This window comes from Aegilops tauschii, chromosome 7 (genome assembly GCF_002575655.3).
Source record: "Aegilops tauschii subsp. strangulata cultivar AL8/78 chromosome 7, Aet v6.0, whole genome shotgun sequence".
Taxonomy (NCBI): Eukaryota; Viridiplantae; Streptophyta; class Magnoliopsida; order Poales; family Poaceae; genus Aegilops; species Aegilops tauschii.
The window spans coordinates 445819261-445839848 of record NC_053041.3 but is presented as its reverse complement, the minus strand read 5'-3'; the positions used below and the strand labels follow the sequence as shown (position 1 = coordinate 445839848).

The 20588-nt window shown below is 53.4% G+C and overlaps 2 protein-coding genes across 2 annotated transcripts; both read right to left on the bottom strand.

Annotated features, from left to right (window-relative positions):
- Positions 1 to 10359: 10359 nt before the first annotated feature.
- Positions 10360 to 12317, bottom strand: LOC120968971 (uncharacterized). The gene is made up of 5 exons (XM_040396006.1): positions 11747 to 12317; positions 11539 to 11663; positions 11233 to 11424; positions 10808 to 11145; positions 10360 to 10597 (listed from the first exon to the last, which is right to left on the bottom strand). The coding sequence occupies exons 1-5, from the start codon at positions 12315 to 12317 to the stop codon at positions 10360 to 10362; spliced, it is 1464 nt and encodes a 487-aa protein (XP_040251940.1).
- Positions 12318 to 18276: 5959 nt separating this feature from the next.
- Positions 18277 to 18597, bottom strand: LOC109771647 (uncharacterized). Its single transcript, XM_020330345.1, has one exon. The coding sequence runs from the start codon at positions 18595 to 18597 to the stop codon at positions 18277 to 18279; it is 321 nt and encodes a 106-aa protein (XP_020185934.1).
- Positions 18598 to 20588: the final 1991 nt, after the last annotated feature.

The following is a 20588-nucleotide window of genomic DNA, read 5'->3' as shown; positions in this document are numbered from 1 at the left end:
TGGATTTAACCCATTTGGCCACCAGAGCGCCACATATAGCATGTGGCCAGTGCTTGTTATCCCTTACAACATGCCTCCAAATGTTTGCACCAAAGAATGAAACTACATGATGGCCTTGCTCATCCCAGGTCCAAAAAGTCCTGGAAAGGATTTTGATTTGTTCATGGAGCCTCTTGTGGAGGAACTTCAACAGCTATGGAAGGGTGTTCTCACTCGAGACCTATATAGCAGCCCACCAGCTGATTTCTTTCTGCGTGCTGTTATAATTTGGTGCACCCATGATTATCCGGCTTTGGGCACTATGTCAGGGCGAACAACACATGGTTACAATGCATGTGTTCGCTGTGACAGGAATCCGCTGTCATATGCAATACTTAGCAAGATCTGTTACATTGGACACCGCCGTTTCCTTTCCAAGCACAAGCCGCATCCTAGAAAATACCGAAGACATGTGTTCAATGCAAAGCATGAAAACCGTGATGCGCCAAAGAAGCTCACCGCCGATGAGTTGCAAGTGGAATTAGAGAAGGTCAGGCATATTACACCAGGAAACCATCCTGGTAATGGTAGCGGGAAAAGGAAGCATGGCAGGGTAGAAGAGAGATTATTGTTTACCCGCAGGTCCACTTTGTGGGACTTGGAGTACTGGAAAGATTTGGATCTGCGGCATAATCTTGATGTGATGCACATCGAGAAAAATATATGTGACAACATTATCGGCACACTTCTTAATATTGAAGGCAAGATGAAAGATACCTTAAAATCTAGGATTGATTTGACACACCTGGGTATCAGAAAGGATTTGCAGGTGCAAGATGAAGGTAAACCACGGGATATGGCACCAGCTGTGTACGTCTTGGACAAGGTAAAAAGAAAATAATTCTGCGAGGTCCTGTCACGTGTGAGATTCCCACATTGATTTGCTTCCAACCCTGAAAGGAGAGTCAGTGCAGATGGAAACAAGGTACAAGGGTTGAAAACTCATGACTACCACGTCCTACTTCAAAGGTTTTTACCTGTTATCCTTAGAGGATTGGGCCGCCTGACTTATACAGAGCAGTTGCAGAGTTGGGACAATTCTTCAGGGAACTCTGGAGTAGGAATATCAGGATAGATGCTTTGGAGCATCTTAGAGACAAGATACCAACTATCCTATGGGACCTTGAGAAGATATATCCTCCAGCCTTCTTTGATGTGATGGTGCATTTGGCTGTTCATCTACCTAATGAGGCACTACTTACAGGTCCAGTACAGTATGGCTGGATGTACCCTATTGAAAGGCGGCTAGCCACTTTCAAGGGCTATGTTAGGAATAGAGCTAGACCCGAGGGTTCCATTGCAGAGGCCTACATTGCTACAGAAGCGTTGACATTCTGCTCAAAATACATTGAAACAGCTGATCAGCTTAGCAAAGAGGTGGGTGAAGACAATCCCGGGCTCAATGTTTTTGATTATTCTGTTCGAGTTACAGGGAAGAGTTGACAAGAGGACAAACCTAAAGATTTGGACAAAATGGTTTGGTATCTGTTGAATAACTGTCTTGAGATACTACCTTATATTAAGTAAGTGCAGTACTACAGCTTATACATCGTAATCTACTAAACTTGCAGCACATTCTTATATATTTAGATGTTTGACGCGATCACTATGTTGTGCAGCATCTACAAAGAGGAGTTACTGCCGCAAAATCCAAGAAACATTGACAAACTGGTTATGGCAGGATTTGCGAAATGGTTCAAGAACCATGTAAGCTTTTGAAGTGCACTGTCAATTTTTTTAATATATTGAGTACATAAGATGATCAGCTTGTCTATTTTCTAACCATAGGTTAAGAAGATGCGGGAGGATGGGCTGGCAGTTGATGATGCCCTTTACTCACTAGCAATGGGTCCTGATACTCAGGTAAGACATTATGAATCTTGCGTTGTTGGAGATGTGCGCTACAACACCCTTGCACGAGACGAAGGCATGAAGACACAAAACAGTGCCATCATGAGCACGGATATGTATGACAAAGAGACAACCGAAATGTATGCTAACATAACAGACATTATTCAGTTGCAGTATATCTCCAGTTTCGAGGATCATCGGTGTGTGGTTCTGTTGTGCTGTCGTTGGTATAACCTGTTTTCCAGGATCGCAAAACCCAGAGCTGATGATTATTTCAAATCCATCAATGTCAAGGCGGCGTACCAGACCAACGAGCCTTTTATTTTGGCAAATCAAGCAACACAAATATTTTTCTTGGAAGACACATTTGCACGTAGCGATGACTGGAGAGTATTGCAAAGTTTTGAGCAGAGGAATTCGTTTAATGAAGTTGCACAACAAGATGATGCTTACACAGCTCCTGATGTACAAGATAACACAGATGTTCCTAATATCTTTGAGAACCATCATGTCAATGACGCCGGCGAAAAGATTGCCTGTCGTGCTGTGGACATACAAGAGTTGATCAAGAAGAAGCCAACGTTCGAGGACGTTGAGGACGAAGAAGAAGATGACACCGTGGGGAATTATGATTCAAACTGATACACATGGCGAAGATGTTGACGCTCCTGTTGCGGATGATGATTACATTGCTTTTGTCATATTTGCCTGTCAGAAGACGTTTTTTTATCTACTATGTGAAATTGTGTTTGCTATGACAATTGAAACCTGATGAACATGTTGTTTAGTATATTGCTGTGAGAACATCACTTGTTATGTATGTTGATTTGTGTTTGGTGATTGTATGACAACTAAAACATGATGACATTGTTGTTTAGTTGTACTCATATTTGGCTGTGAAACTTGAATTTGATGACATAGTTTGCTGTTGGACTGCAATTTGCTCGACGTCTTCGAATGAGAACAAAGCTGACCCGACAGGGCCTCTGCTATTTATTTATTTATATGAGCAAAAGGGGATACCCCCTGATTTCCGTTAATAGAAATCATTAGATGTTCACAACACTACGCCCAGCCTGCTACACAGGTTTCATTCATTACTAGTTTCAGCAAGGTGCTCATGTCGTAGCCACTGAATACATCACGAGTGCTACATACACTTCAAATAAAGAGACAATCATCCTACAGAGCACATCGATTTTGCCCATTATCTTCACAAGCTCTTTCATGTCCTCATTGATGTCAAGGCCGTTCAGCAGCTGTTGCTTGGCCATGATCAGAGGAACTGCATCTTTAACCTTCTGCTCTGCATCTTCCTCTTCTGCCGTTCCTTCAGTTACTTGTCCAACACCCCAACCTGCTGGTATTGGGATTCCTCAGCTAACCAAATAATCAGCGTAGTTGCATTCCCCCACATCAGCAACTTCCCAGAAATACAAATCACATGAATCTTCCCTTTTCTGCACGAATCAAATTGGAAGATCATCAACCAAACTATTAAAAAAATCAGCAACTGAAAGCAGCAGAACAACACTTAAACATATTATTACCCCATGATTCGGGCATTTGTAGAAGACTCGGCCAGGGTTGCGGATTGTGGTTGAGACGCGACGGATGACTCTGCGTGATTTGCAGTAGTGGAACCACACCAACGGCAGCGGGTTGCGATGAGCAATCGGCTGTGGTGCGCGTGCCGGTGGGGGTGTGATGAGACCCACAGGCGATGGTACGGGTGGCGACTTGGCGCATATCTGGTTGTTGCCTGCTGAAGAGCAGGTGAACGAGCAGCCAGCGGACATGGTTGCTGCGGCCAGAACTTCTGATGCTAGGCAGAGTAAGTAGAGAAGAGGAGAAGCGAACGTTGGATATGTCAGTTTCATTACTTGCAGAGTTGCATAGCACCATATATAGTCATAGTCTAGGTTTGGATTCGAACTAGCTACAGGAGGGACCTCCTTGTTTTGCGAAAAAAATTATTTCTCCACCTGACAGCTGGGACCCAACGGCTGTATCTTCGCAAGGAAGGAAGTGCCTCCTTGTTTTGCGAAAAAAATTATTCATCCCGTTGACAGCTGGGACCCGTCAGATTTGGTGACTGACTTGTGGGCCTACTAAGCGGACGTGTACGCACGGCTTTGTCAACTTAATCAACAAATGATTCTAGCAGCTGGACCGTTGGATGTTAATCCAACAGCCGTGCTCCTTCTTCAACCTCTGTTCTTGCTCCTGTCTCCCGTGGGCGGCACCGCGGCTGTGCTGCCGCGCACCTAAACTAGTGAAGTTTCCCACTCATCTCCATCTGCGACTCCATTGCCCCGTCTTCCCCATCTCCGGGTCGTTCCAGTCTGGGTGCGCTCGGCACGGTGTGGTCAACGTGGTCAACAACCGAGAGTCATCGGAAGATGACTGTACGTGAGAGGCTGACAGTGGGGACGCACCACGCCCATGGACGCATGCATGCAACGGTACGCGGCGAGGTCAACGTGGTCAAGGAACGACTTCCATTGGAAGTATACTGTACGTGGAGAGTCTCAGCTGGGTCCACGGCCGCAGCAAGTAAGTGCCTCCTTATTACGTGGAAAATAATGATTCCTCCAACTGACAGTAGGGACCCACCTGACGGGCCACCGTATTTCGTGAGAAAAACGTTCCCCCCGTGTCAGCTCGGACCCACCGGAAGTGCCTCCTTATTACGCACAAAAAAATGAATACTCCCCCTGCTAGCTGGGACCCACCTTGGTGGGAGGCTGACTTGTGGGCCTATGAAGTTGACGGGGACGAAGGGCTTTGTCAACTTAGTCAATATGAACGATTCTAGCTCCAGTGACCGTACGATGTCCATCCAACGGCCGTAGTGCTTCTTCAACCTCTGGTCTTCTTGCTCTAGCCGCCCAAAGCAGCGCCGGTCGTGCCGCATGCTCCTGCCTCCCGTGGCCGGCTGTGCTGCCGCGGAGGCCTCGCCGCCCCCTACTATTCCCACCACTGGCCAGGCCCTGCGGCGACGGCAGCCTCACACCGCAGCCGAACCAGTGAACCCTCGTACTCCTCTCGCGCGCGGGCTTCCAGTGCCGCATCTTCCCCGGCTCCGCGTCGTCCCCTTCCTAGGCCTCGCCGTCGTCCACCGCCGTGGTGCTCTCCGCGCGGCGTGGTCAACATGGTCAAGGAACAACTTCCATCGAAAAAGTACTGTACGTGGAGAGGCTGACAGTTGGGTCCATGGCCACAGCCTAGTTTTTTGTTGATTTGCCAAGTAAGTCGCTTTGTCAGGCCTATTGGGCTGCAAATCTTTCAAGACGAGGAGAGCGTTCATTCGGCTGGCCGAGAAAATGGCCCATCAGTAATGAGAAATGGGCTGTACATTTTTAAAACACGTCAAACTGGCAATAGTTTCAAATATCTTTTTTTCATTTCGAGATTTTAAATTACATTAATTTTTATGCATGGAGAATTTGTTGGATTTTATATTGATATACATTTATTTTTAAAATCAGTTTGAATGTGAGTCGAAATTTCGGGATTAAAAACAGTTCGGACCGCACCGAAATATGCAAAATTTCGTATAATTTTTTAACCGTGGCCACAATATGGGCTGTAATGCTAACAAAAAGAATATGGGCTCCAAAAAAACCTTAATAATTAGCAAATGGGCTGTAAATTATTAGAAATAATGGCAGATGGGTTGTATGTTGTTTTCCACAGATTTGAGGCTTTCCTAAAAAAAGGTTGACGCACAAGCAGTGACTGTTGGATGGCCATCCAACGGCCGTCGTGCTTCTTCAATCTCTGCTCTTCCTGCTCCAGCCGCTCAAACAAGCGCCGGCGGGACTGCCTGCTCCCTCCTCCCCGCGGCCGGCTCTGCTGCCGCGCAGGCCTCACCGCCCCACCGTACTCCAATCGCTGGCCTAGCCATCCCTCTACTCATCCACACCTGCTGTTATTCTCCGGCGACGGCAGACGAACCAGTAAACCCTCGTACAGCCGTACTCCCCTCCGCGTGGGAAACAACTGCCGAGTCTTCCCTGCCTCCGTGTCATTCCCTTCCTAGGCCTCGCCGTCGTCCACCGCCCTGGTGCTCTCGGCGCGGCCTGGTCAACGTGGTCAACGACCGACATGCGTCTGAAGTGGACTGTACGTGGAGAGGCCGACAGCTGGGTCCACGGCCGCACGCAAGGAAATGCCTCCATATTACGCGCAAAATAATGATTCCTCCACCTGACATCAGGGACCCACCGAAAGGGCCTCTATATTTCGCGAAAAAAACGTTACCGCCGCTGACAGCTCGGACCCACCAGCTATATCTTCGCATGCAAGGAAGTGCCTCCTTATTACGCACAAAAAAAATGAATACTCCCCTGTTAGCTGGGACCCAGTATAGTGGCAGGCTGACTTGTGGGCCTACTAAGTTGACGGGGACGGAGGGCTTTGTCAACTTAGTCAATATGCACGATTCTAGCTCCAGTGACCGTACGATGTCCATCCAACGGCCGTAGTGCTTCTTCAACCTCTGGTCTTCTTGCTCCAGCCGCCCAAACCAGCGCCGGTCGTGCCTCGTGCTCCTGCCTCCCGTGGCCGGCTGCGATGCAGCGGAGGCCTCACCGCCCCCTACTACTCCCACCGCTGGCCAGGCCATCCCTCTACTCACCCACACCCCTTGTTATTCTTCGGCGACGGCAGCCTCACACCGCAGCGAACCAGTGAACCCTCGTACTATTCTACACGTGGGCATCCACTGCCGCGTCTTCCCCGGCTCCGCGTCGTCCCCTTCCTAGGCCTCGCCGTCGTCCACCGCCCTGGTCCTCTCGGCGCGGCGTGGTCAACGTGGTCAAGGAACGGCTTCCATCGGACGTGGACCGTACGTCGAGAGGCTGACAGCTGGGTCCACGGCCGCAGCAAGGAAGTGCCTCCTTATTACGTGCAAAATAATTATTCCTCCACCTGACAGCGGGGACCCACCGGACGGGCCATCGTATTTCGCGCAAAAAAACGTTTGCCCCTAACTGCTGGGACCCACCAGCTACATCTTCGCAGGCAAGGAAGTGCCTGACAGTCGGGACCCACCTGGTCGAAGCGTACGTAGCGTTGTTATTCTGGTCGCGAACGTGTACGTACATATATACTAGTGGATGTAGAAGCGCGCACATGTCGTAGTAGAGATGCGTACATGTCGTAGTAGAGGCGCGCATGTAGCATGTACACGTGCGTACAACAGCCAGGGTGCAAGAAAGAAAATACGGCCACGTATGTGTACCTACGGGCGGGGTCTCGAACGCCTACTCGCGCATACGTACGGCCAGGGCTCATGTACATGGCTAGGTCGGAACGGAGAAACAGCGTCGTCGTCGTGTTCATGGGGAGGCACCGGAATGCGTCGTGTTCATGGGGAGGCACCGGAATGCGTCGTGTTCATGGCGAGGCAACGGAATGCGTCGCATTCATGGGGAGGGGTGTGGCGTACCGCAAAACGGAGGAAACGGACCTCCTATGGTCGAAACGGGGGTCCTGTTGATCGGGAGGAGTGTGGCGTACCGCAAAACGGAGGAAACGGACCTCCTACGGTCGAAATGGGGGTCCTGTTGATCGGGAGGGGTGTGGCGTACCGCAAAACGGAGGAAACGGACCTTCTACGGTCGAAACGGGGGTCCTGTTGATCGGGAGGGGTGTGGCGTACCGCAAAACGGACGAAACGGACCTCCTACGGTCGAAACGGGGGTCCTATTGATCGGGAGGGGTGTGGCGTACCGCAAAAAGGACGAAACGGACCTCCTACGGTCGAAACGGGGGTCCTGTTCATCGGGAGGGGTGTGGCGTACCGCAAAACAGGACTCCACGGGATACTGTTCATCTCCACCGTCGACCTCCTCCAGCCTCCACGAGCTCCTGTTCATCCAGCCTCCACCGCGCGCTACTCCACCGGCTACTATTCAACCACCCCTCCACGGGCACCCCTCCACCGTCTACTGTTCATCCAGCCCTCCACACCACGGGGTCCTGTTCAACCACCCCTCCACGGGCACCCCTCCACCGTCTACTGTTCATCCAGCCCTCCACCACACCACGGGGTCCTGTTCATCCAGAGGCAACGCCACCACTCACTGTTCATCCAACCCCCCCCCCCCCCCCCCCGCAACACTCACTGTTCCTCCCAGAGGCAGCATCGATCGGCTTCAGTTAGCAGTAGTAGCGAAGGAATCGCTCGATCGGGTTCAGTTAACAGCCATCGATCGATCGCTCGGGTTCAGTAACGCGTAGCCTGCAGTGCAATCGCTCGGGTTCAGTTAGAGCCCAACGCCTCGCTCAGGTTCAGTTAAAGCCAACGCCTCCCACACACGCACGTACGTGTACGACAGAAACGCGCATCGCTCGGCCCCCGACCTCCCACCATAACCGGGAACTCCCCGAAATTTTCCTCGCCCTCGCTTCTACCATGGTTTTTCCGTCATGGACGGCCCAAAGAATGTCATGCAGCTGCGTCCCCGGCCCGCCCAGGACAAAAAGCCCATTTTCTGTCATGATTTTTGTCATAGAAGTAGGAGCCGACCACATCTATGATGATACCGGGTTTTGTCACAATTATCGTCATAGAAGTGTCATATGTATGACAGAAAAAAATCGTTCGGCCCAAAATGTCACGGATGTGTCTTTTTTTTTGTAGTGCCAGGAGCGTGACCGCAACATTGCCCGGGAGCGGCACGGTACGTTGCTCGAGGCGCAACACCTGGAAGAGTCCTTCTCCAGTAAGTGCTTTCCTTTGGTTTGGTTGTTACTGGGTTGGGACCCCGGCTTTTCTTCCTTAGCGACTTTCTTTTGACTTTCTTTTCCTCTTGCCAGGGGCCTTCCCGGAGACGCGCCAGCTGGCGGAGGAGACGGTCCACTTCCAGCGCGACCCGCAAGGGATCGTCGGCTCCGGGACTGACCCGCGGGTGGCGTGGACCTTCCCGGAGATCGTGACCGCCGCCGAGGCCCGTTTACGAGTCTTGAGTGAGCAGACGGGGCGGCTCACTGAGGCCGGCGTGGCGATGACGGCGGCCCTCTGGCCGGGTTCCGTCATGCTGAACAGCTTCACGCGGCTGGCGCGGTGGTTGGAGGCGGGGCCGGATCGGCTCCATGACTGGCGGGTTTCCGCCGCTCATGCTGGCGCCGAGATGGCGCTCAGGTTCGCGATGTCTTGGCCAGCGAGCCGGCTCGAAGAGCCAGCTGTAGGCGAAGGCCGGCTGGATTGCTGCTCGGGCTAGCTACATCACCGGATTTGCCTTCCACGACGAGTTCCGGCCGGAGTGGGCGGAAGACGGTGGAGTTGTGCCTGCGGACGACTATGGCTTGCTTCTGGACGACCTGGAGGGCAGCTCTGAGGAGACGGATGTCTACCACGACGCGGACGCCGGGGAGGAGGATACCGGCACCTCATCGGACTCGGGAGTTGCGCGTTCCGGCGGCGGGGATGCCTGATTTTTAACTCAGTAAAAATTTCTGTTAGGTAGCAGGTCCACCCACCCACTGGGGGTTAACTGGGTGTAATGAACTCTGGCCTTGGGCCTGTTTTCTGGATTTATGATGTATGAGCTTTGTGAATGTTTGTGCTTTTGCTTTTCGTTTTTTCTAGTTGTTTTCCTGCACTCTCCCCTCCTGGGCTTCTCCCCCGCGAGTCTGACGGCCGAGGCTCCGGTCCGTGACAAGGGGTTCGGCCTTTGAGAGGAGCGTACAATACTTAGGCTTTCGAAACGTTGAGCGCGAGCGAAACACCCACTGGGCCGGCTGGCGGCAATCCGGCGGGGCCGGGTTGGCGAGCAGCCGGTCCTGCGGCAACTTAAAGTGGAAAGGCCAGGTTGACCGACCCGGCGGTATGCAGAAACTTCGTGGGTGCCTGCGCTCTTGCTTTCTGTCTCTGGAGCTGTTTTCTCGCAATTTTCCCATTTGGTGCCCCCCCCCCCCGCGAGTCTGACGGCCGAGGCTCCGGTCCGTAACAAGGGGTTCAGCCTTTGAGAGGAGTGTGCGATACTTAGGCTTTCGAAATGTTGAGCGTGAGCGAAACACCCACTGGGCCGGCTGGCGGCAATCCGACGGGGCCGGGTTGGCGAGCAGCCGGTCGTGCAGCAACTTAAAGTGGCGGGGCCGGGTTGGGCGACCCGGCGGTTCTTGACTTAGTGTTCGTGGCGTGCTGGTGCTTTTGGTCTCATGTGCTTGCCGGCCAACAGCCGAAGCTGGTTCTGCGGACTACGGCGAAGTGAGAGGCCATGGCAATCCAACGCGTCAGGAGCCGCCATGGAGAACGGCGGGTGGCCAAGCCGGCCAGCCCCCTAGCCCCCGGGTCAAGCGAGTCGACCCGGTGGTGGGGCTGGTTTAAGAGGAAAGCGATGCACAAATGTAGGAGACACAATAGCTTGGTCGCAAAAGGGCAGCCCCTGAGCGTCGTTCGGGGATCCCATAGTTTTCAGATGATTACAAAAGGCAGCGATACATACGTGCACACGGCTAACTGTAAAACGGGCAGAGGAGCTCTGCATTCCAGGGCCGGGTTGTTTCTTCGCCGGCGGTGTCCCTCTTGCGCTTGCAGGCGTCGATGGGGTAGTACGCGTTGCGGTTGCACAAGGCCTTGCTGATGATGAAGGGGCCCTCCCATGGGGAGGACAACTTGTGTTGGCCAGTCTGTTCTTGGACGAGCCGGAAGACAAGGTCTCCCTCTCGAAAAGCGAGGGGCTTGATTTTCTTGCTGTGGTAATGCCTCAGGCCTTACTGGTAGATGGCTGAGTGACTGAGCGCTAGGATACGTGCTTCTTCGAGCAGGTCGACGCCGTCTTCGTGAGCTTCCTTGGCTTCGGCTTCCGTGTACATCATGACGCGCGGCGAGTCGAACTCGACGTCGGTCGGGATGACGACTTCTGCTCCGTAGACGAGGAAGGACGAGGTGAACCCGGTCGACCTGTTTGGCATGCTGAGGAGACTCCAGAGGACGGCTGGCAACTCGTCAAGCCAACTACTGGGTGAACGGATGAGCGGCTCGACGAGTCGCGGTTTGATGCCGGATAGGATGAGGCCGTTAGCCCGCTCGACCTGGTCGTTGGACTGCGGGTGCGCAACGGAAGCTAGGTCGAGGCGGATGCCGGAGACGGAGCAGTATTGCGCGAGCGCGCCCTTGGCGAAGTTAGTGCCGTTGTCTGTGATGATGCTGTTCGGCATGCCGTAGCGCACCGCGATGTCTTTGATGAATTGGACGGCCGTTGGCCCATCCAGCTTCTTGATCGGTCTTGCTTCGATCCACTTGGTGAATTTGTCCACCGCCACCAGCAAATGCGTCATGCCGCCTCGAGCGGTCTTGAAGGGCCCCACCATGTCGAGTCCCCAGACCGCGAACGGCCAGGAGATCGGGATGGTCCGGAGTGCCGACGCCGGCTGGTGGCTGCGCTTGCTGAAGCGCTGGCATCCCTCGCACTTCAGGACGAGCGACTCTGCGTCTTCGAGAGCAGTGGGCCAGTAGAAACCATGGCGGAAAGCCTTGGCCACCAGGGACCGTGAGGCGGCATGGTGCCCGCACTCGCCCTGGTGTATGTCGAGGAGAATCTCAATGCCCTTGTCTTGCTCGACGCAGCGCTGGAATACGCCGGTGGAGCTGCGCTTGACGAGCTCGTTGTTGATGATGCTGTAGGCGGATACCTGGCGCTGCACTTGCCGGGCTTCAGTCTCGTCCATGGGGAGGACCCTGTTCTCCAGGAACTCCGAGATGGGCAGGGCCCAGGACGGTGCCGTCGCCACGGCGAAGACGGCCACCATTTCGGGCTCTGGTGTGGCAGCCCCCGAGCCAGGTTCAGCAGCCCCCGGGTTGGGTACGGCAGCCCCCGGGACGGGTTCGACAGCCCCGGGCCGGATTGAGGCGTGGCCGGGTTGGCTGGAGCAGTCCCCGGGCCGGGTTGCGGCGCGGCCGGGTCAGCTGGAGCAGTCCCCGGGCCGGGTCGAGGCGCGGCCGGGTCGGCTGGGATGTGGATGGACTCGGAGTCCGGAGACAGCTTGACGGACGGTTTGTGTAGATGCTCGAGGGAGACGCCGGATGGGACGGACTGCCGAGATGATGCGATCTTGGCGTGCGTGTCGGCCGCCTCGTTCTCTGCGCACGGGACGTGGAGGATCTCGCAGCCCGCGAAGAATCCGGACAGTTTCTGGATGAGGAAGCGGTAGCTTGCCATGTTGGAGTCGTGGGCGTCCCACTCACCGAAGCTCTGCTGCACCACTAGGTCCGAGTCGCCATAGCACAGGATGCGCCGGATGCCAAGTTCCTTAGCAAGCCAGAGGCCGTGCACAAGGGCTTCATATTCGGCGACGTTGTTGGAGGCGGCGAAGTGGATCTCTAGTGTGTACTTGAGCCGGTCGCCCTTGGGGGAGGACAGCAGGATGCCGGCCCCCAGGCCGAGTCGCATCTTTGAGCCGTCGAAGTGCATGCGCCAGTGCGTCGAGTCCGGCGGCGACGGCAGGTACTGGGTCTCGGTCCAGTCGACGAGGAAGTCGGCCAAAGCTTGGGACTTGATCATAATGCGGGGCTCCTAGAGGATGGTGTGTCCGGCTAGCTCGAGCGCCCATTTGGCGATCCGGCCAGAGGCATCCTGGCACCCGATGATTTCGCCGAGAGGGGCCGTGCTGACCACGGCGACGACATGCTCTTGGAAGTACTTCTTCAGCATCTTGGCGGTGAAGTACACGCCGTAACACATCTTCTAGTAGTGCGGGTAGTTCTGCTTCGAGGCGGAGAGCACCTCGGTCAGGTTGTAGACGGGGCGTTGGACAGCTTGGATCTTGCCCTTCTCTGGTCGCTCGACCACCATTACTGTGCCGACCGACTGTGAGGTTGCGGCGATATAAAGCAACATCGGCTCCTTCTCAGCCGGTGCGTCCAGGACCGGTGCAGCGGAGAGCATGCGCTTGAGATCCCGGAAAGCCTCGTCCGCCTGGTCGTTCCACTCAAATGGCGTCGTCTTCTTCATCAACTGATATAGGGGCAAGGCCCTCTCTCCCAGCCAGCTGAGAAACCAGCTGACCGGGGCCAAGCAGCCGGTGAACTTCCGGACATCGCGCAGCCGAGCCGGCTTGCGAATGCGCTCGATGGCCTTGATTTTCTCAGGGTTTGCCTCAATGCCGTGCTCCGAGACGAGGAAGCCGAGTAGCTTTCCGGCCGGGACGCTGAAAATGTATTTCTCCGGGTTGAGCTTGACCTTTTAGTCGCGCAGATTGGCGAAGGTCTCCTTCGGGTCGTCGAGGAGCGTGAGGTGCTGCTTGGTCTTCACCACGATGTCGTCCACGTAGACGTGGATATTGCGGCCGAGTTGCGGCAGGAGGCACTTCTGCATGGAGCACTAGAAGGTGGCGCGGGCGTTCTTCAAGCCGAACGACATGGTGATGTAGCTACACGACCCAAAGGGCGTGATGAAGGACGTCTTCAGGGTGTCGTCCGGGTCCAGCTTGATCTGGTGATAGCCGGAGTGAGCATCCAGGAAGGACAGGAGCTCGCACCCGGCAGTGGAGTCGATGACTTGGTCGATTCGCGGGAGGGCGAACGGTTCTTTGGGGCAGGCCTTGTTCAGGCTGGTGTAGTCGATACACATGCGCCGGGTCTTGTTTTTTGTCAGGACCGGGTTTTCGGGATATATTTTCCCAGAAAATGATCCTTGTGCTCACCAGCCCCAGGATTACTGTTAGCTGATGAGGCACCAACTTGATATAGAAATTCCAAGCAAAATACAAAATATGTAGTACAAGACCATTGTGGCCTATGAGTACACCAATTAGTTTCTAGTGGTTGATGGCGGAAGCGGTTTGTCGTTCATCTGCGTCTATGGGACTCCATTTCCCACAGGAACAGCTGACCAGGATAACTCCTATCTTCGCGAGCCTGCTATCACCTTTGCATGGGTTCCGGGGCTGTCGTCGCAACGCTCCTCTCCACGCAAGAAATCTGGCCAAGACAATAGCCAGGGACAAGCTAGTGAGTACTTTTGAATGTACTCGCAAACATCTTGAAAACAGGTATAACATAGCAGGTGATAATCATGCACTAAATAATCCACGATCACTTAGTCAGTCCCAAAACAAAACTCACGATGCACGTAAGCAGGAAGTTAAAAATGCACCAATCGGGTGTCTGAAGCGACACCTTGAATGGGTAATAATATAAAGCGTGCCTCAGTCGGGTGTCTGAGCGACACCACATAAAGGGCTTATAAGTAATTTAAATAACAAGCATGCCACAGTCGGGCGTCTGAGCGACGCCACATAAAGGGCTTATAAATAATTTAAATAACAAGCATGCCACAGTCGGGCGTCTCAGCGACACCACATAAAGGGCTTATAAGGTAAATAAATAACAAGCATGCCACAGTCGGGCGTCTCAGCGACACCACATAAAGGGCTTATAACGTAAATAAATAACAAGCATGCCACAGTCGGGCGTCTCATCGACACCACATAAAGGGCTTATAAGGTAAATAAATAGCAAGCATGCCACAGTCGGGCATCTCAGCGACACCACATAAAGGGCTTATCAGAGAATAATCGCAGTGAGTAACCAGGAGGTAGAACCGTCCCAGGGAGACTCAATAATTCAAATAATGTAAATGGTTAGTCCACAATAATAATAATCATAATCCTCATATGTCACAGGTCATAATCAATGTTCTGGTTTAGCAGTTTTTCCTCCGAAGACCGACACTAAGACCGACACTTGACCCATCCCAGACTGTAGTCCTTAACCATGGACACGGCTATTCGAATAGATGTATAATCTCTACAGAGGGTGTACTCTTTACCCACGGGTAACGGATTTCTTTAGTCCATCGGGACTAATTCCGTCTACGGTCTTTTAATTGAAAACACACCTAACCGCACACACCAACCTAACTTACCAGTGTCTGGAATTACCCATGACACCCGTTAAGCGAAACTCTAAGTGGGGAGGCTACAACCTCGACTTAGCATGGGATCACAAAATTTATACCGCGCGCAAACTAGGGGAGCTACCCCTTCGGCTACAACCGAAACACCCATGCCCCCGGACCAGGTGGCATGCCTACCGGATGCCTCCGGTATCTTCCACCATGGCCTCTCTGTACGGTGTGTGCTAGGTAAGGGGTTGACAACTTACTGAACCGTACCCTACCTATGGCAGGGACAAGTGGTAGTACGAAACAAGTATGGGGGTTACTGAACAAGACTCGATCTACGGCCGACTCAGGAGGTTTATGTATTCCCTGCATGGTTAGCATAGCAATGTTCATCATAGTTTCCCGACAGGGTCACCACCCCTTATGCCCCATCATGCCTTACTGCACATTCCCGCCACAACGAGACGTCAGTCACGGGGTTGTGTTCACCGGAACATAACCTCCTTTCGGACTCCCTCCGAACTATCATCAGGCACATGTGGCATGAGAAGTAGCTACTGTCACCAATGTCACATACATAACAGAAAAGATTTTCACCATGTGCTTATATGCATGAGTATGATTCCACATAAAATAACACCACTCCACATTAGAATAAATGATGGAGTTCTAAAATATTCTAGCAAAACAACACCCAACTTGTATCATATCTGAGTTCAAGATGCTTGCCTTCAAGGTGTGGAGGGGTGAGGTGCACTCCAAAACTTTTTGAAAGTTTTCTTCTCTCTCCAAAATCCTATTTTCAAAAATATTCACATACTTTAAAAACAGCGTAAAAAGTTGTCCTAGATATTTTTGAAATAAATCTTAAAATAAACTAGGTGGAATTTGAGAGAGGTAGGAAAAAGAATTAATTCATTTGGAGTTTTATTTAAAAAGATATAGCCAGTCAAAGTTTCAGTCAAAATCTGATTTTAATAGAAAACAGAAAAGAAAACGTTTCGGACGAAATACGCTTTCGAGAGGGGCACACGTACTTCGGGCTTTACGCCTCCACTTAACCCGCGCGGGCCGACCCGTGGGTCACTGACAATGGGCCCCTTGGGTCCACTGGTCTGGTTTGACCAGTCGTCCCCGCCTTCCTCTCTTCTGGCCGAACGGAGGCAGAGCTCCGGCGATCGCCGTCGGCGAACGGAGGCTCCTCGCGGGGTTCTGATGGCGGGGATGGATCCGCCAGTCCAGGGCGGTCCTCCCGGTGGTTGCTAGGCTGGCGGGGGTGGAGGGGGTCGCGGGCGGTGAGCTCCGCGGCGGACGGTGGTTCTGGAGATTTGGGGCTTTGGGCTACGGTGGCTCCCCGTCGAGTTTGAGGTGCTGGGTGGCTCCGCGAGACCGAGGGGAAGAGGATGGGAGCACTGGATGGACGGGAGGGGTTCTGGTTGCAACTGAATGGACCGGAGGGCGGCGGCGGCTGTACTGGCCGGAGATGGGGGAGATCGCCTCCCACCGTCGATTGCTGGCTGTGGGGGCCCTAGGGGGATGGCACGAGGTTGCTTGAGGGTCGGACGAGCTCGGGGTGCTCCATTTATAGTGTAGCTTGGTCGGTTCCGCGGCCGAGGATAAGAACGCCGGCGATCCGCCGTTCTGTTGCAGCAGGGGGACGTGGTGGCGACGAGCGCTTGTAGACGAGCTTGTGGATGAGTTCGGACTGCTCCAGAGGGCAGCTGGCGCATGCGTGTGGCTCGGGCGGCGCCGTCCATGGCAGGGGCTGCTGTGGCCGGCCGCGAGCGGCCACGGCCGACCTGACGGCGGCGCTGTGGAGCTCCAGGAGCGGCTCTGCGGCGAGGGAGGAGTTGGGGCGTGTCGGCTGCGAGTGGGGAAGGGCCAGAACGAGCGCGGAGGGGCGGCAGTGGGACGCGGCGACTTGTGCGCACGCACGTGCAAAACGCGCGCTCTGGCCGCGCCCAGAGTACGCACGCCAGGTGCTCGACGTAATGACAACGCGTGATAGAGGGCTCCAATCCACATGGGGTTTAACAGTGTGGAGCTATAGACTAGTGTAGAGCCCTGAGACATGTTGGTTAGGCAAAGCAAGCAGGTTCCTAATGTAAACTAGAAATTATGCCAAATCTGGCCATGCACTTAAAGTGCTCGACAGAATGTTATGGGCATCTAGGCATCTCTTGGGGTGGCCATAAACTCCAGATCCTAGTCTCTTTAGATGATAGAGAGGGTGGCAATGTTAGTTGGGCAAAACCAGAAACTTGTTAGTGCAAGTTTTTAAGAAAACCAAATCTGGGCAGAAACTAAAGGCTATAATTGCATGAACCAAAAATACTCCAATGGGTCCACTCTCCTGGACTTAAGGGTTTTGCAGGGTGGACTATAAGCAGGAAAAACAATCATGGGCAACAGAGCAAACAAAAATAGAGTTGCAGTAGGAAATGCCAAACTGGACCAGAGAGCAAAAGAGGATGATTTGCTCAAATTTTTCAAAGAACACTCATGGGTTTTTGCATAAAGTAGAATTATATGCATCTACTGACATCTCCAAACACTTGGAAGAATTCTTAAAGAAATATTTAAATAGGTTGTAGTGCAAAATTATCAACTGGACCAGATTTGAAAGTTTGGTGTAGAGCTCAAAATCTCCAATGACCAAAAGATATTTTTGCATAAAAGTGATGTGGAAACATCACATGACATCCCCAAATTTTGGTTGAATTTTTAAAGAAGTATTTGAAAGGGTTACAGTGCAAAAGAGGCTCCATAACTTATGAAAAAATCCTTTTTGGAAGAATAAAGCTCAGGAAAAACAATTATGCAAATAAACCCACTGATAAAAGAAATGTTTTCTTGAGAGGGTATACAAGTCCAATAATATTTTTGGAAGGTTTTCACTTGGGGTAAAAACTTCACAATATCAAAGAAAAGAGAGGTTCTGAAATCAAAAGATAAATCCAGAAAATAAAAATTTAATTTCCTGGGAAATTTTAATAAACAGAATATGGTTAAATTTTTGGGGTGTTACATTCTTCTTCAGGACGAGGACTGGGTTGGCCAGCCACTTGGGGTGAAACACTTCGATGATGAAGCCGGCCGCCAAAAGCTTGGTGACCTCCTCACCGATGGTCCTTCCCTTCTCTTCGGAAAAACATCGCAGGGGTTGACGGACGGGCTTGGCGTCCTTGCGGACGTGGAGTTTGTGCTCGACGTACTTCCTCGGGATACCCGACATGTCCTTTGGGGTCCATGCGAAAATATCTCGATTCTCACGGAGGAAGTTGACGAGCTCACCTTCCTATTTGCAGTTGAGGCGCGTGCCCACGACAACATACTTGCTGCAGCTGGGGTCCTCCGGGTTCAGCTTCACCTTCTTGGTCTCCTTGGAGGGCTTGAACGTGGCCTCGTCGGCCGGCTCCTCGGTAGGGATCGGCGCGGCCGACGCCTCTTGGACCAAGGCGATGATCTGGTCGAGCTGGCGCTGCTCCTCGGCTACGACCAGCGACTCGGCCAGCTTGGCGCCATCTCAGGCGCACTCTGTGGACTTGCGGTAGTCGCCAGTGATGGTGATGAGTCCCTTTGGACCCGGCAGCTTCAACTTCCAGTAGGCGTAGTGGGGAACCGCCATGAATTTGGTGACCGCGGGCCGGCCCAGCAGTGCATGGTACGCGCTGGACAGGTCCACCACCTCGAACCAGATCGGCTCGCGTCGGAAGTGGCTGCTGCCGCCGAACAGGACGTCGAGCCGGACCTCGCCGATTGGGGAGCAGGAGAGGCCGGGAACGATGCCGCGGAAGACCGTCCGGGTCGGTTCTAGGTCCTTGGCCTCGAGGCCGAGCTTGGTCATGGTGTCGCGGTAGAGGATGTTGATGCTGCTGCCGCCATCAATGAGAACCCGGAAGAACTTGCACGTGCGCCAAGGCATGACGATGGTGGGGTCGAGGATGAGAGCGTATCCACCCAGGTTTGGCATGATGGCCGGGTGGTCCTCCCGAGTCCAGGTGACCGGGCGCTCCGACTAGTGCATGTATTCCGTCTTGGTCGGGATGACGGTGTTCACCTCCTGCCGAAGGATGCGCTCGCTGCGCTTGTCGTCGCCGAGGCTGGTGAAGACAACGTAGGTCGCGTTCTGGGCCGGGTAGGTGTCGTCGCGCATCGCGCCGCCAGGTGGCGGCGTAGGAGGGAGTGGAGGCGGCTTAGTGCGGTACAAAAGGTAGTGTAAATGTACTAGTACTACTAGTAGAGAATAGCGTCATCCGTCCAGCTTAGTGCGGTGAGGTTGTTTCTCAAAGAAGACGATGGATAAGCGGAGTCAGCGAAGAGTGAAATGATGGTTGCTTCGTCCGTGCTTTGTGATTTGACGCCTCACTGCTTTGTGATTTGTGATAGAAGGGACATGGGAGTAGACTCTATGCTCTATACTGTACATGCGTCCAAGCACGGGAGAAAGAGGAGAAACATTGCATTTTTCTATTCCTGTCGTGGTGGGCGCACGGCAGATGCCATTGGATGGCTAAAGATAGGAGGAGGCTCGATGGCACTGGTGGGCTCCAGAGGCGAGGTCAGCATGAGCGAGCGTGGGACGCAAGACATACCCAGGTTCGGGGCTCTCCGGAGAGATAACACCCCTAGTCCTGCCGAGTGTAGTTGATATGTATCAGTACAGAGTTGCTCCTAGAGTTGTGTGGACGAAGAAGGGAGGCTGGCCAAGGCTTAGGCAGCTCCCTCTCCTCGGGTGTTGCTGGCTAGGTGTGTGAGTGGGTGGATGGGTGAGTGCATTGCCCGTATGCATGAGGGCTCCTGGGGGGTTTTATAGGTCAACCCCCCAGGGGTACAATGGTAATGTTACAAGGCCATAGGGACGGGTTGTCAATGTCCAGGAAGCCCAGTGTTGGGACCTGCCGGGTGCCAGGTCTCGCCGGGTTCCCCGGGCGCGGGCCCCATGCGCCTAGGGGCACTGTACGCCGTCTTCTCGATCGTCAGGGCATGGCCGAGTCGAGTCGGCTACAGTGGCGCTCCGTCAGGTCGCCGCCTTCTGGCGTCATGGGCGACGATGATTGCATTGTTGCCACGCCGGCCCTGGTCAGTGAGTAGGTGGCGGCACTGTTGCCTCGACCGGCTGACCAGGGGCATGGGCGGGGCACTGTGGCTTCGGTCATCAGTTGGTGGAGACTCGTCCCATCATACGGCCGGGATGGGACGGCCGCTGACCCTCGGCCGGGTTGGAGAACACGCCACGGGTGGAGCTGGCTTGTTGGGGAAGTCTTGTGTTGATTGTTGGGGCCGAGTTGAGGAGTCTGGCCGGGTTGGAGAGTTTGGCCGGGTCGAGGGACTTGGCCGGGTCGAGCGACCCGGCCGAGTGGGAGACGGATTGAGGGGCGATGCTGGCCCCGTTGTTGAAAAGGATCCGGGTTCCGTTGCCTGCCTGGGGTTCATCCCCCCGACAATTCCTTCAATCAATCAATCAATCAGGGAGCTTCGGTCCCATCTTTTTGGCTTTGGCAGCACCGTCCACAATAGTTCCCATCCATGCCAAAAGCTATTTTCACATTTGGCTACACATTGTGGATGCCCTTAACCGTACCACTTGGTTTTGCTCCTGTGTGCTATCTATACAAATCTCAATTATATTGATCTAAAAAATTATAGAATCAAGATTAGTAAAATGGAGGTGATTTTGCCGCACGGATGGCGGGGGAGGTTTCTTATTTTTAGAGGATGTTGGCCTGGCGGTTTGCTAACATGCAGTCCCACGTGTCAGTGCTTTACCAAGCCGATCCGCGTCCCACATGAGGCAGAACAATAGCAGAAGCAACACGTGGTTAACTTGAAGAAGAT

Coding starts and splice junctions, on each gene's coding strand:
- LOC120968971 (XM_040396006.1), bottom strand. CDS start 12,317: ATGCACTTCGACGGCTCAAAGATGCGACTCGGCCTGGGGGCCGGCATC. Junction 11,664..11,746: donor CCCGGCCACGCCTCAATCCG/GCCCGGGGCTGT, acceptor CTGCCACACCAG/AGCCCGAAATGGTGGCCGTC. Junction 11,146..11,232: donor CGATCTCCTGGCCGTTCGCG/GTCTGGGGACTC, acceptor AAATTCACCAAG/TGGATCGAAGCAAGACCGAT.
- LOC109771647 (XM_020330345.1), bottom strand. CDS start 18,597: ATGACCAAGCTCGGCCTCGAGGCCAAGGACCTAGAACCGACCCGGACG.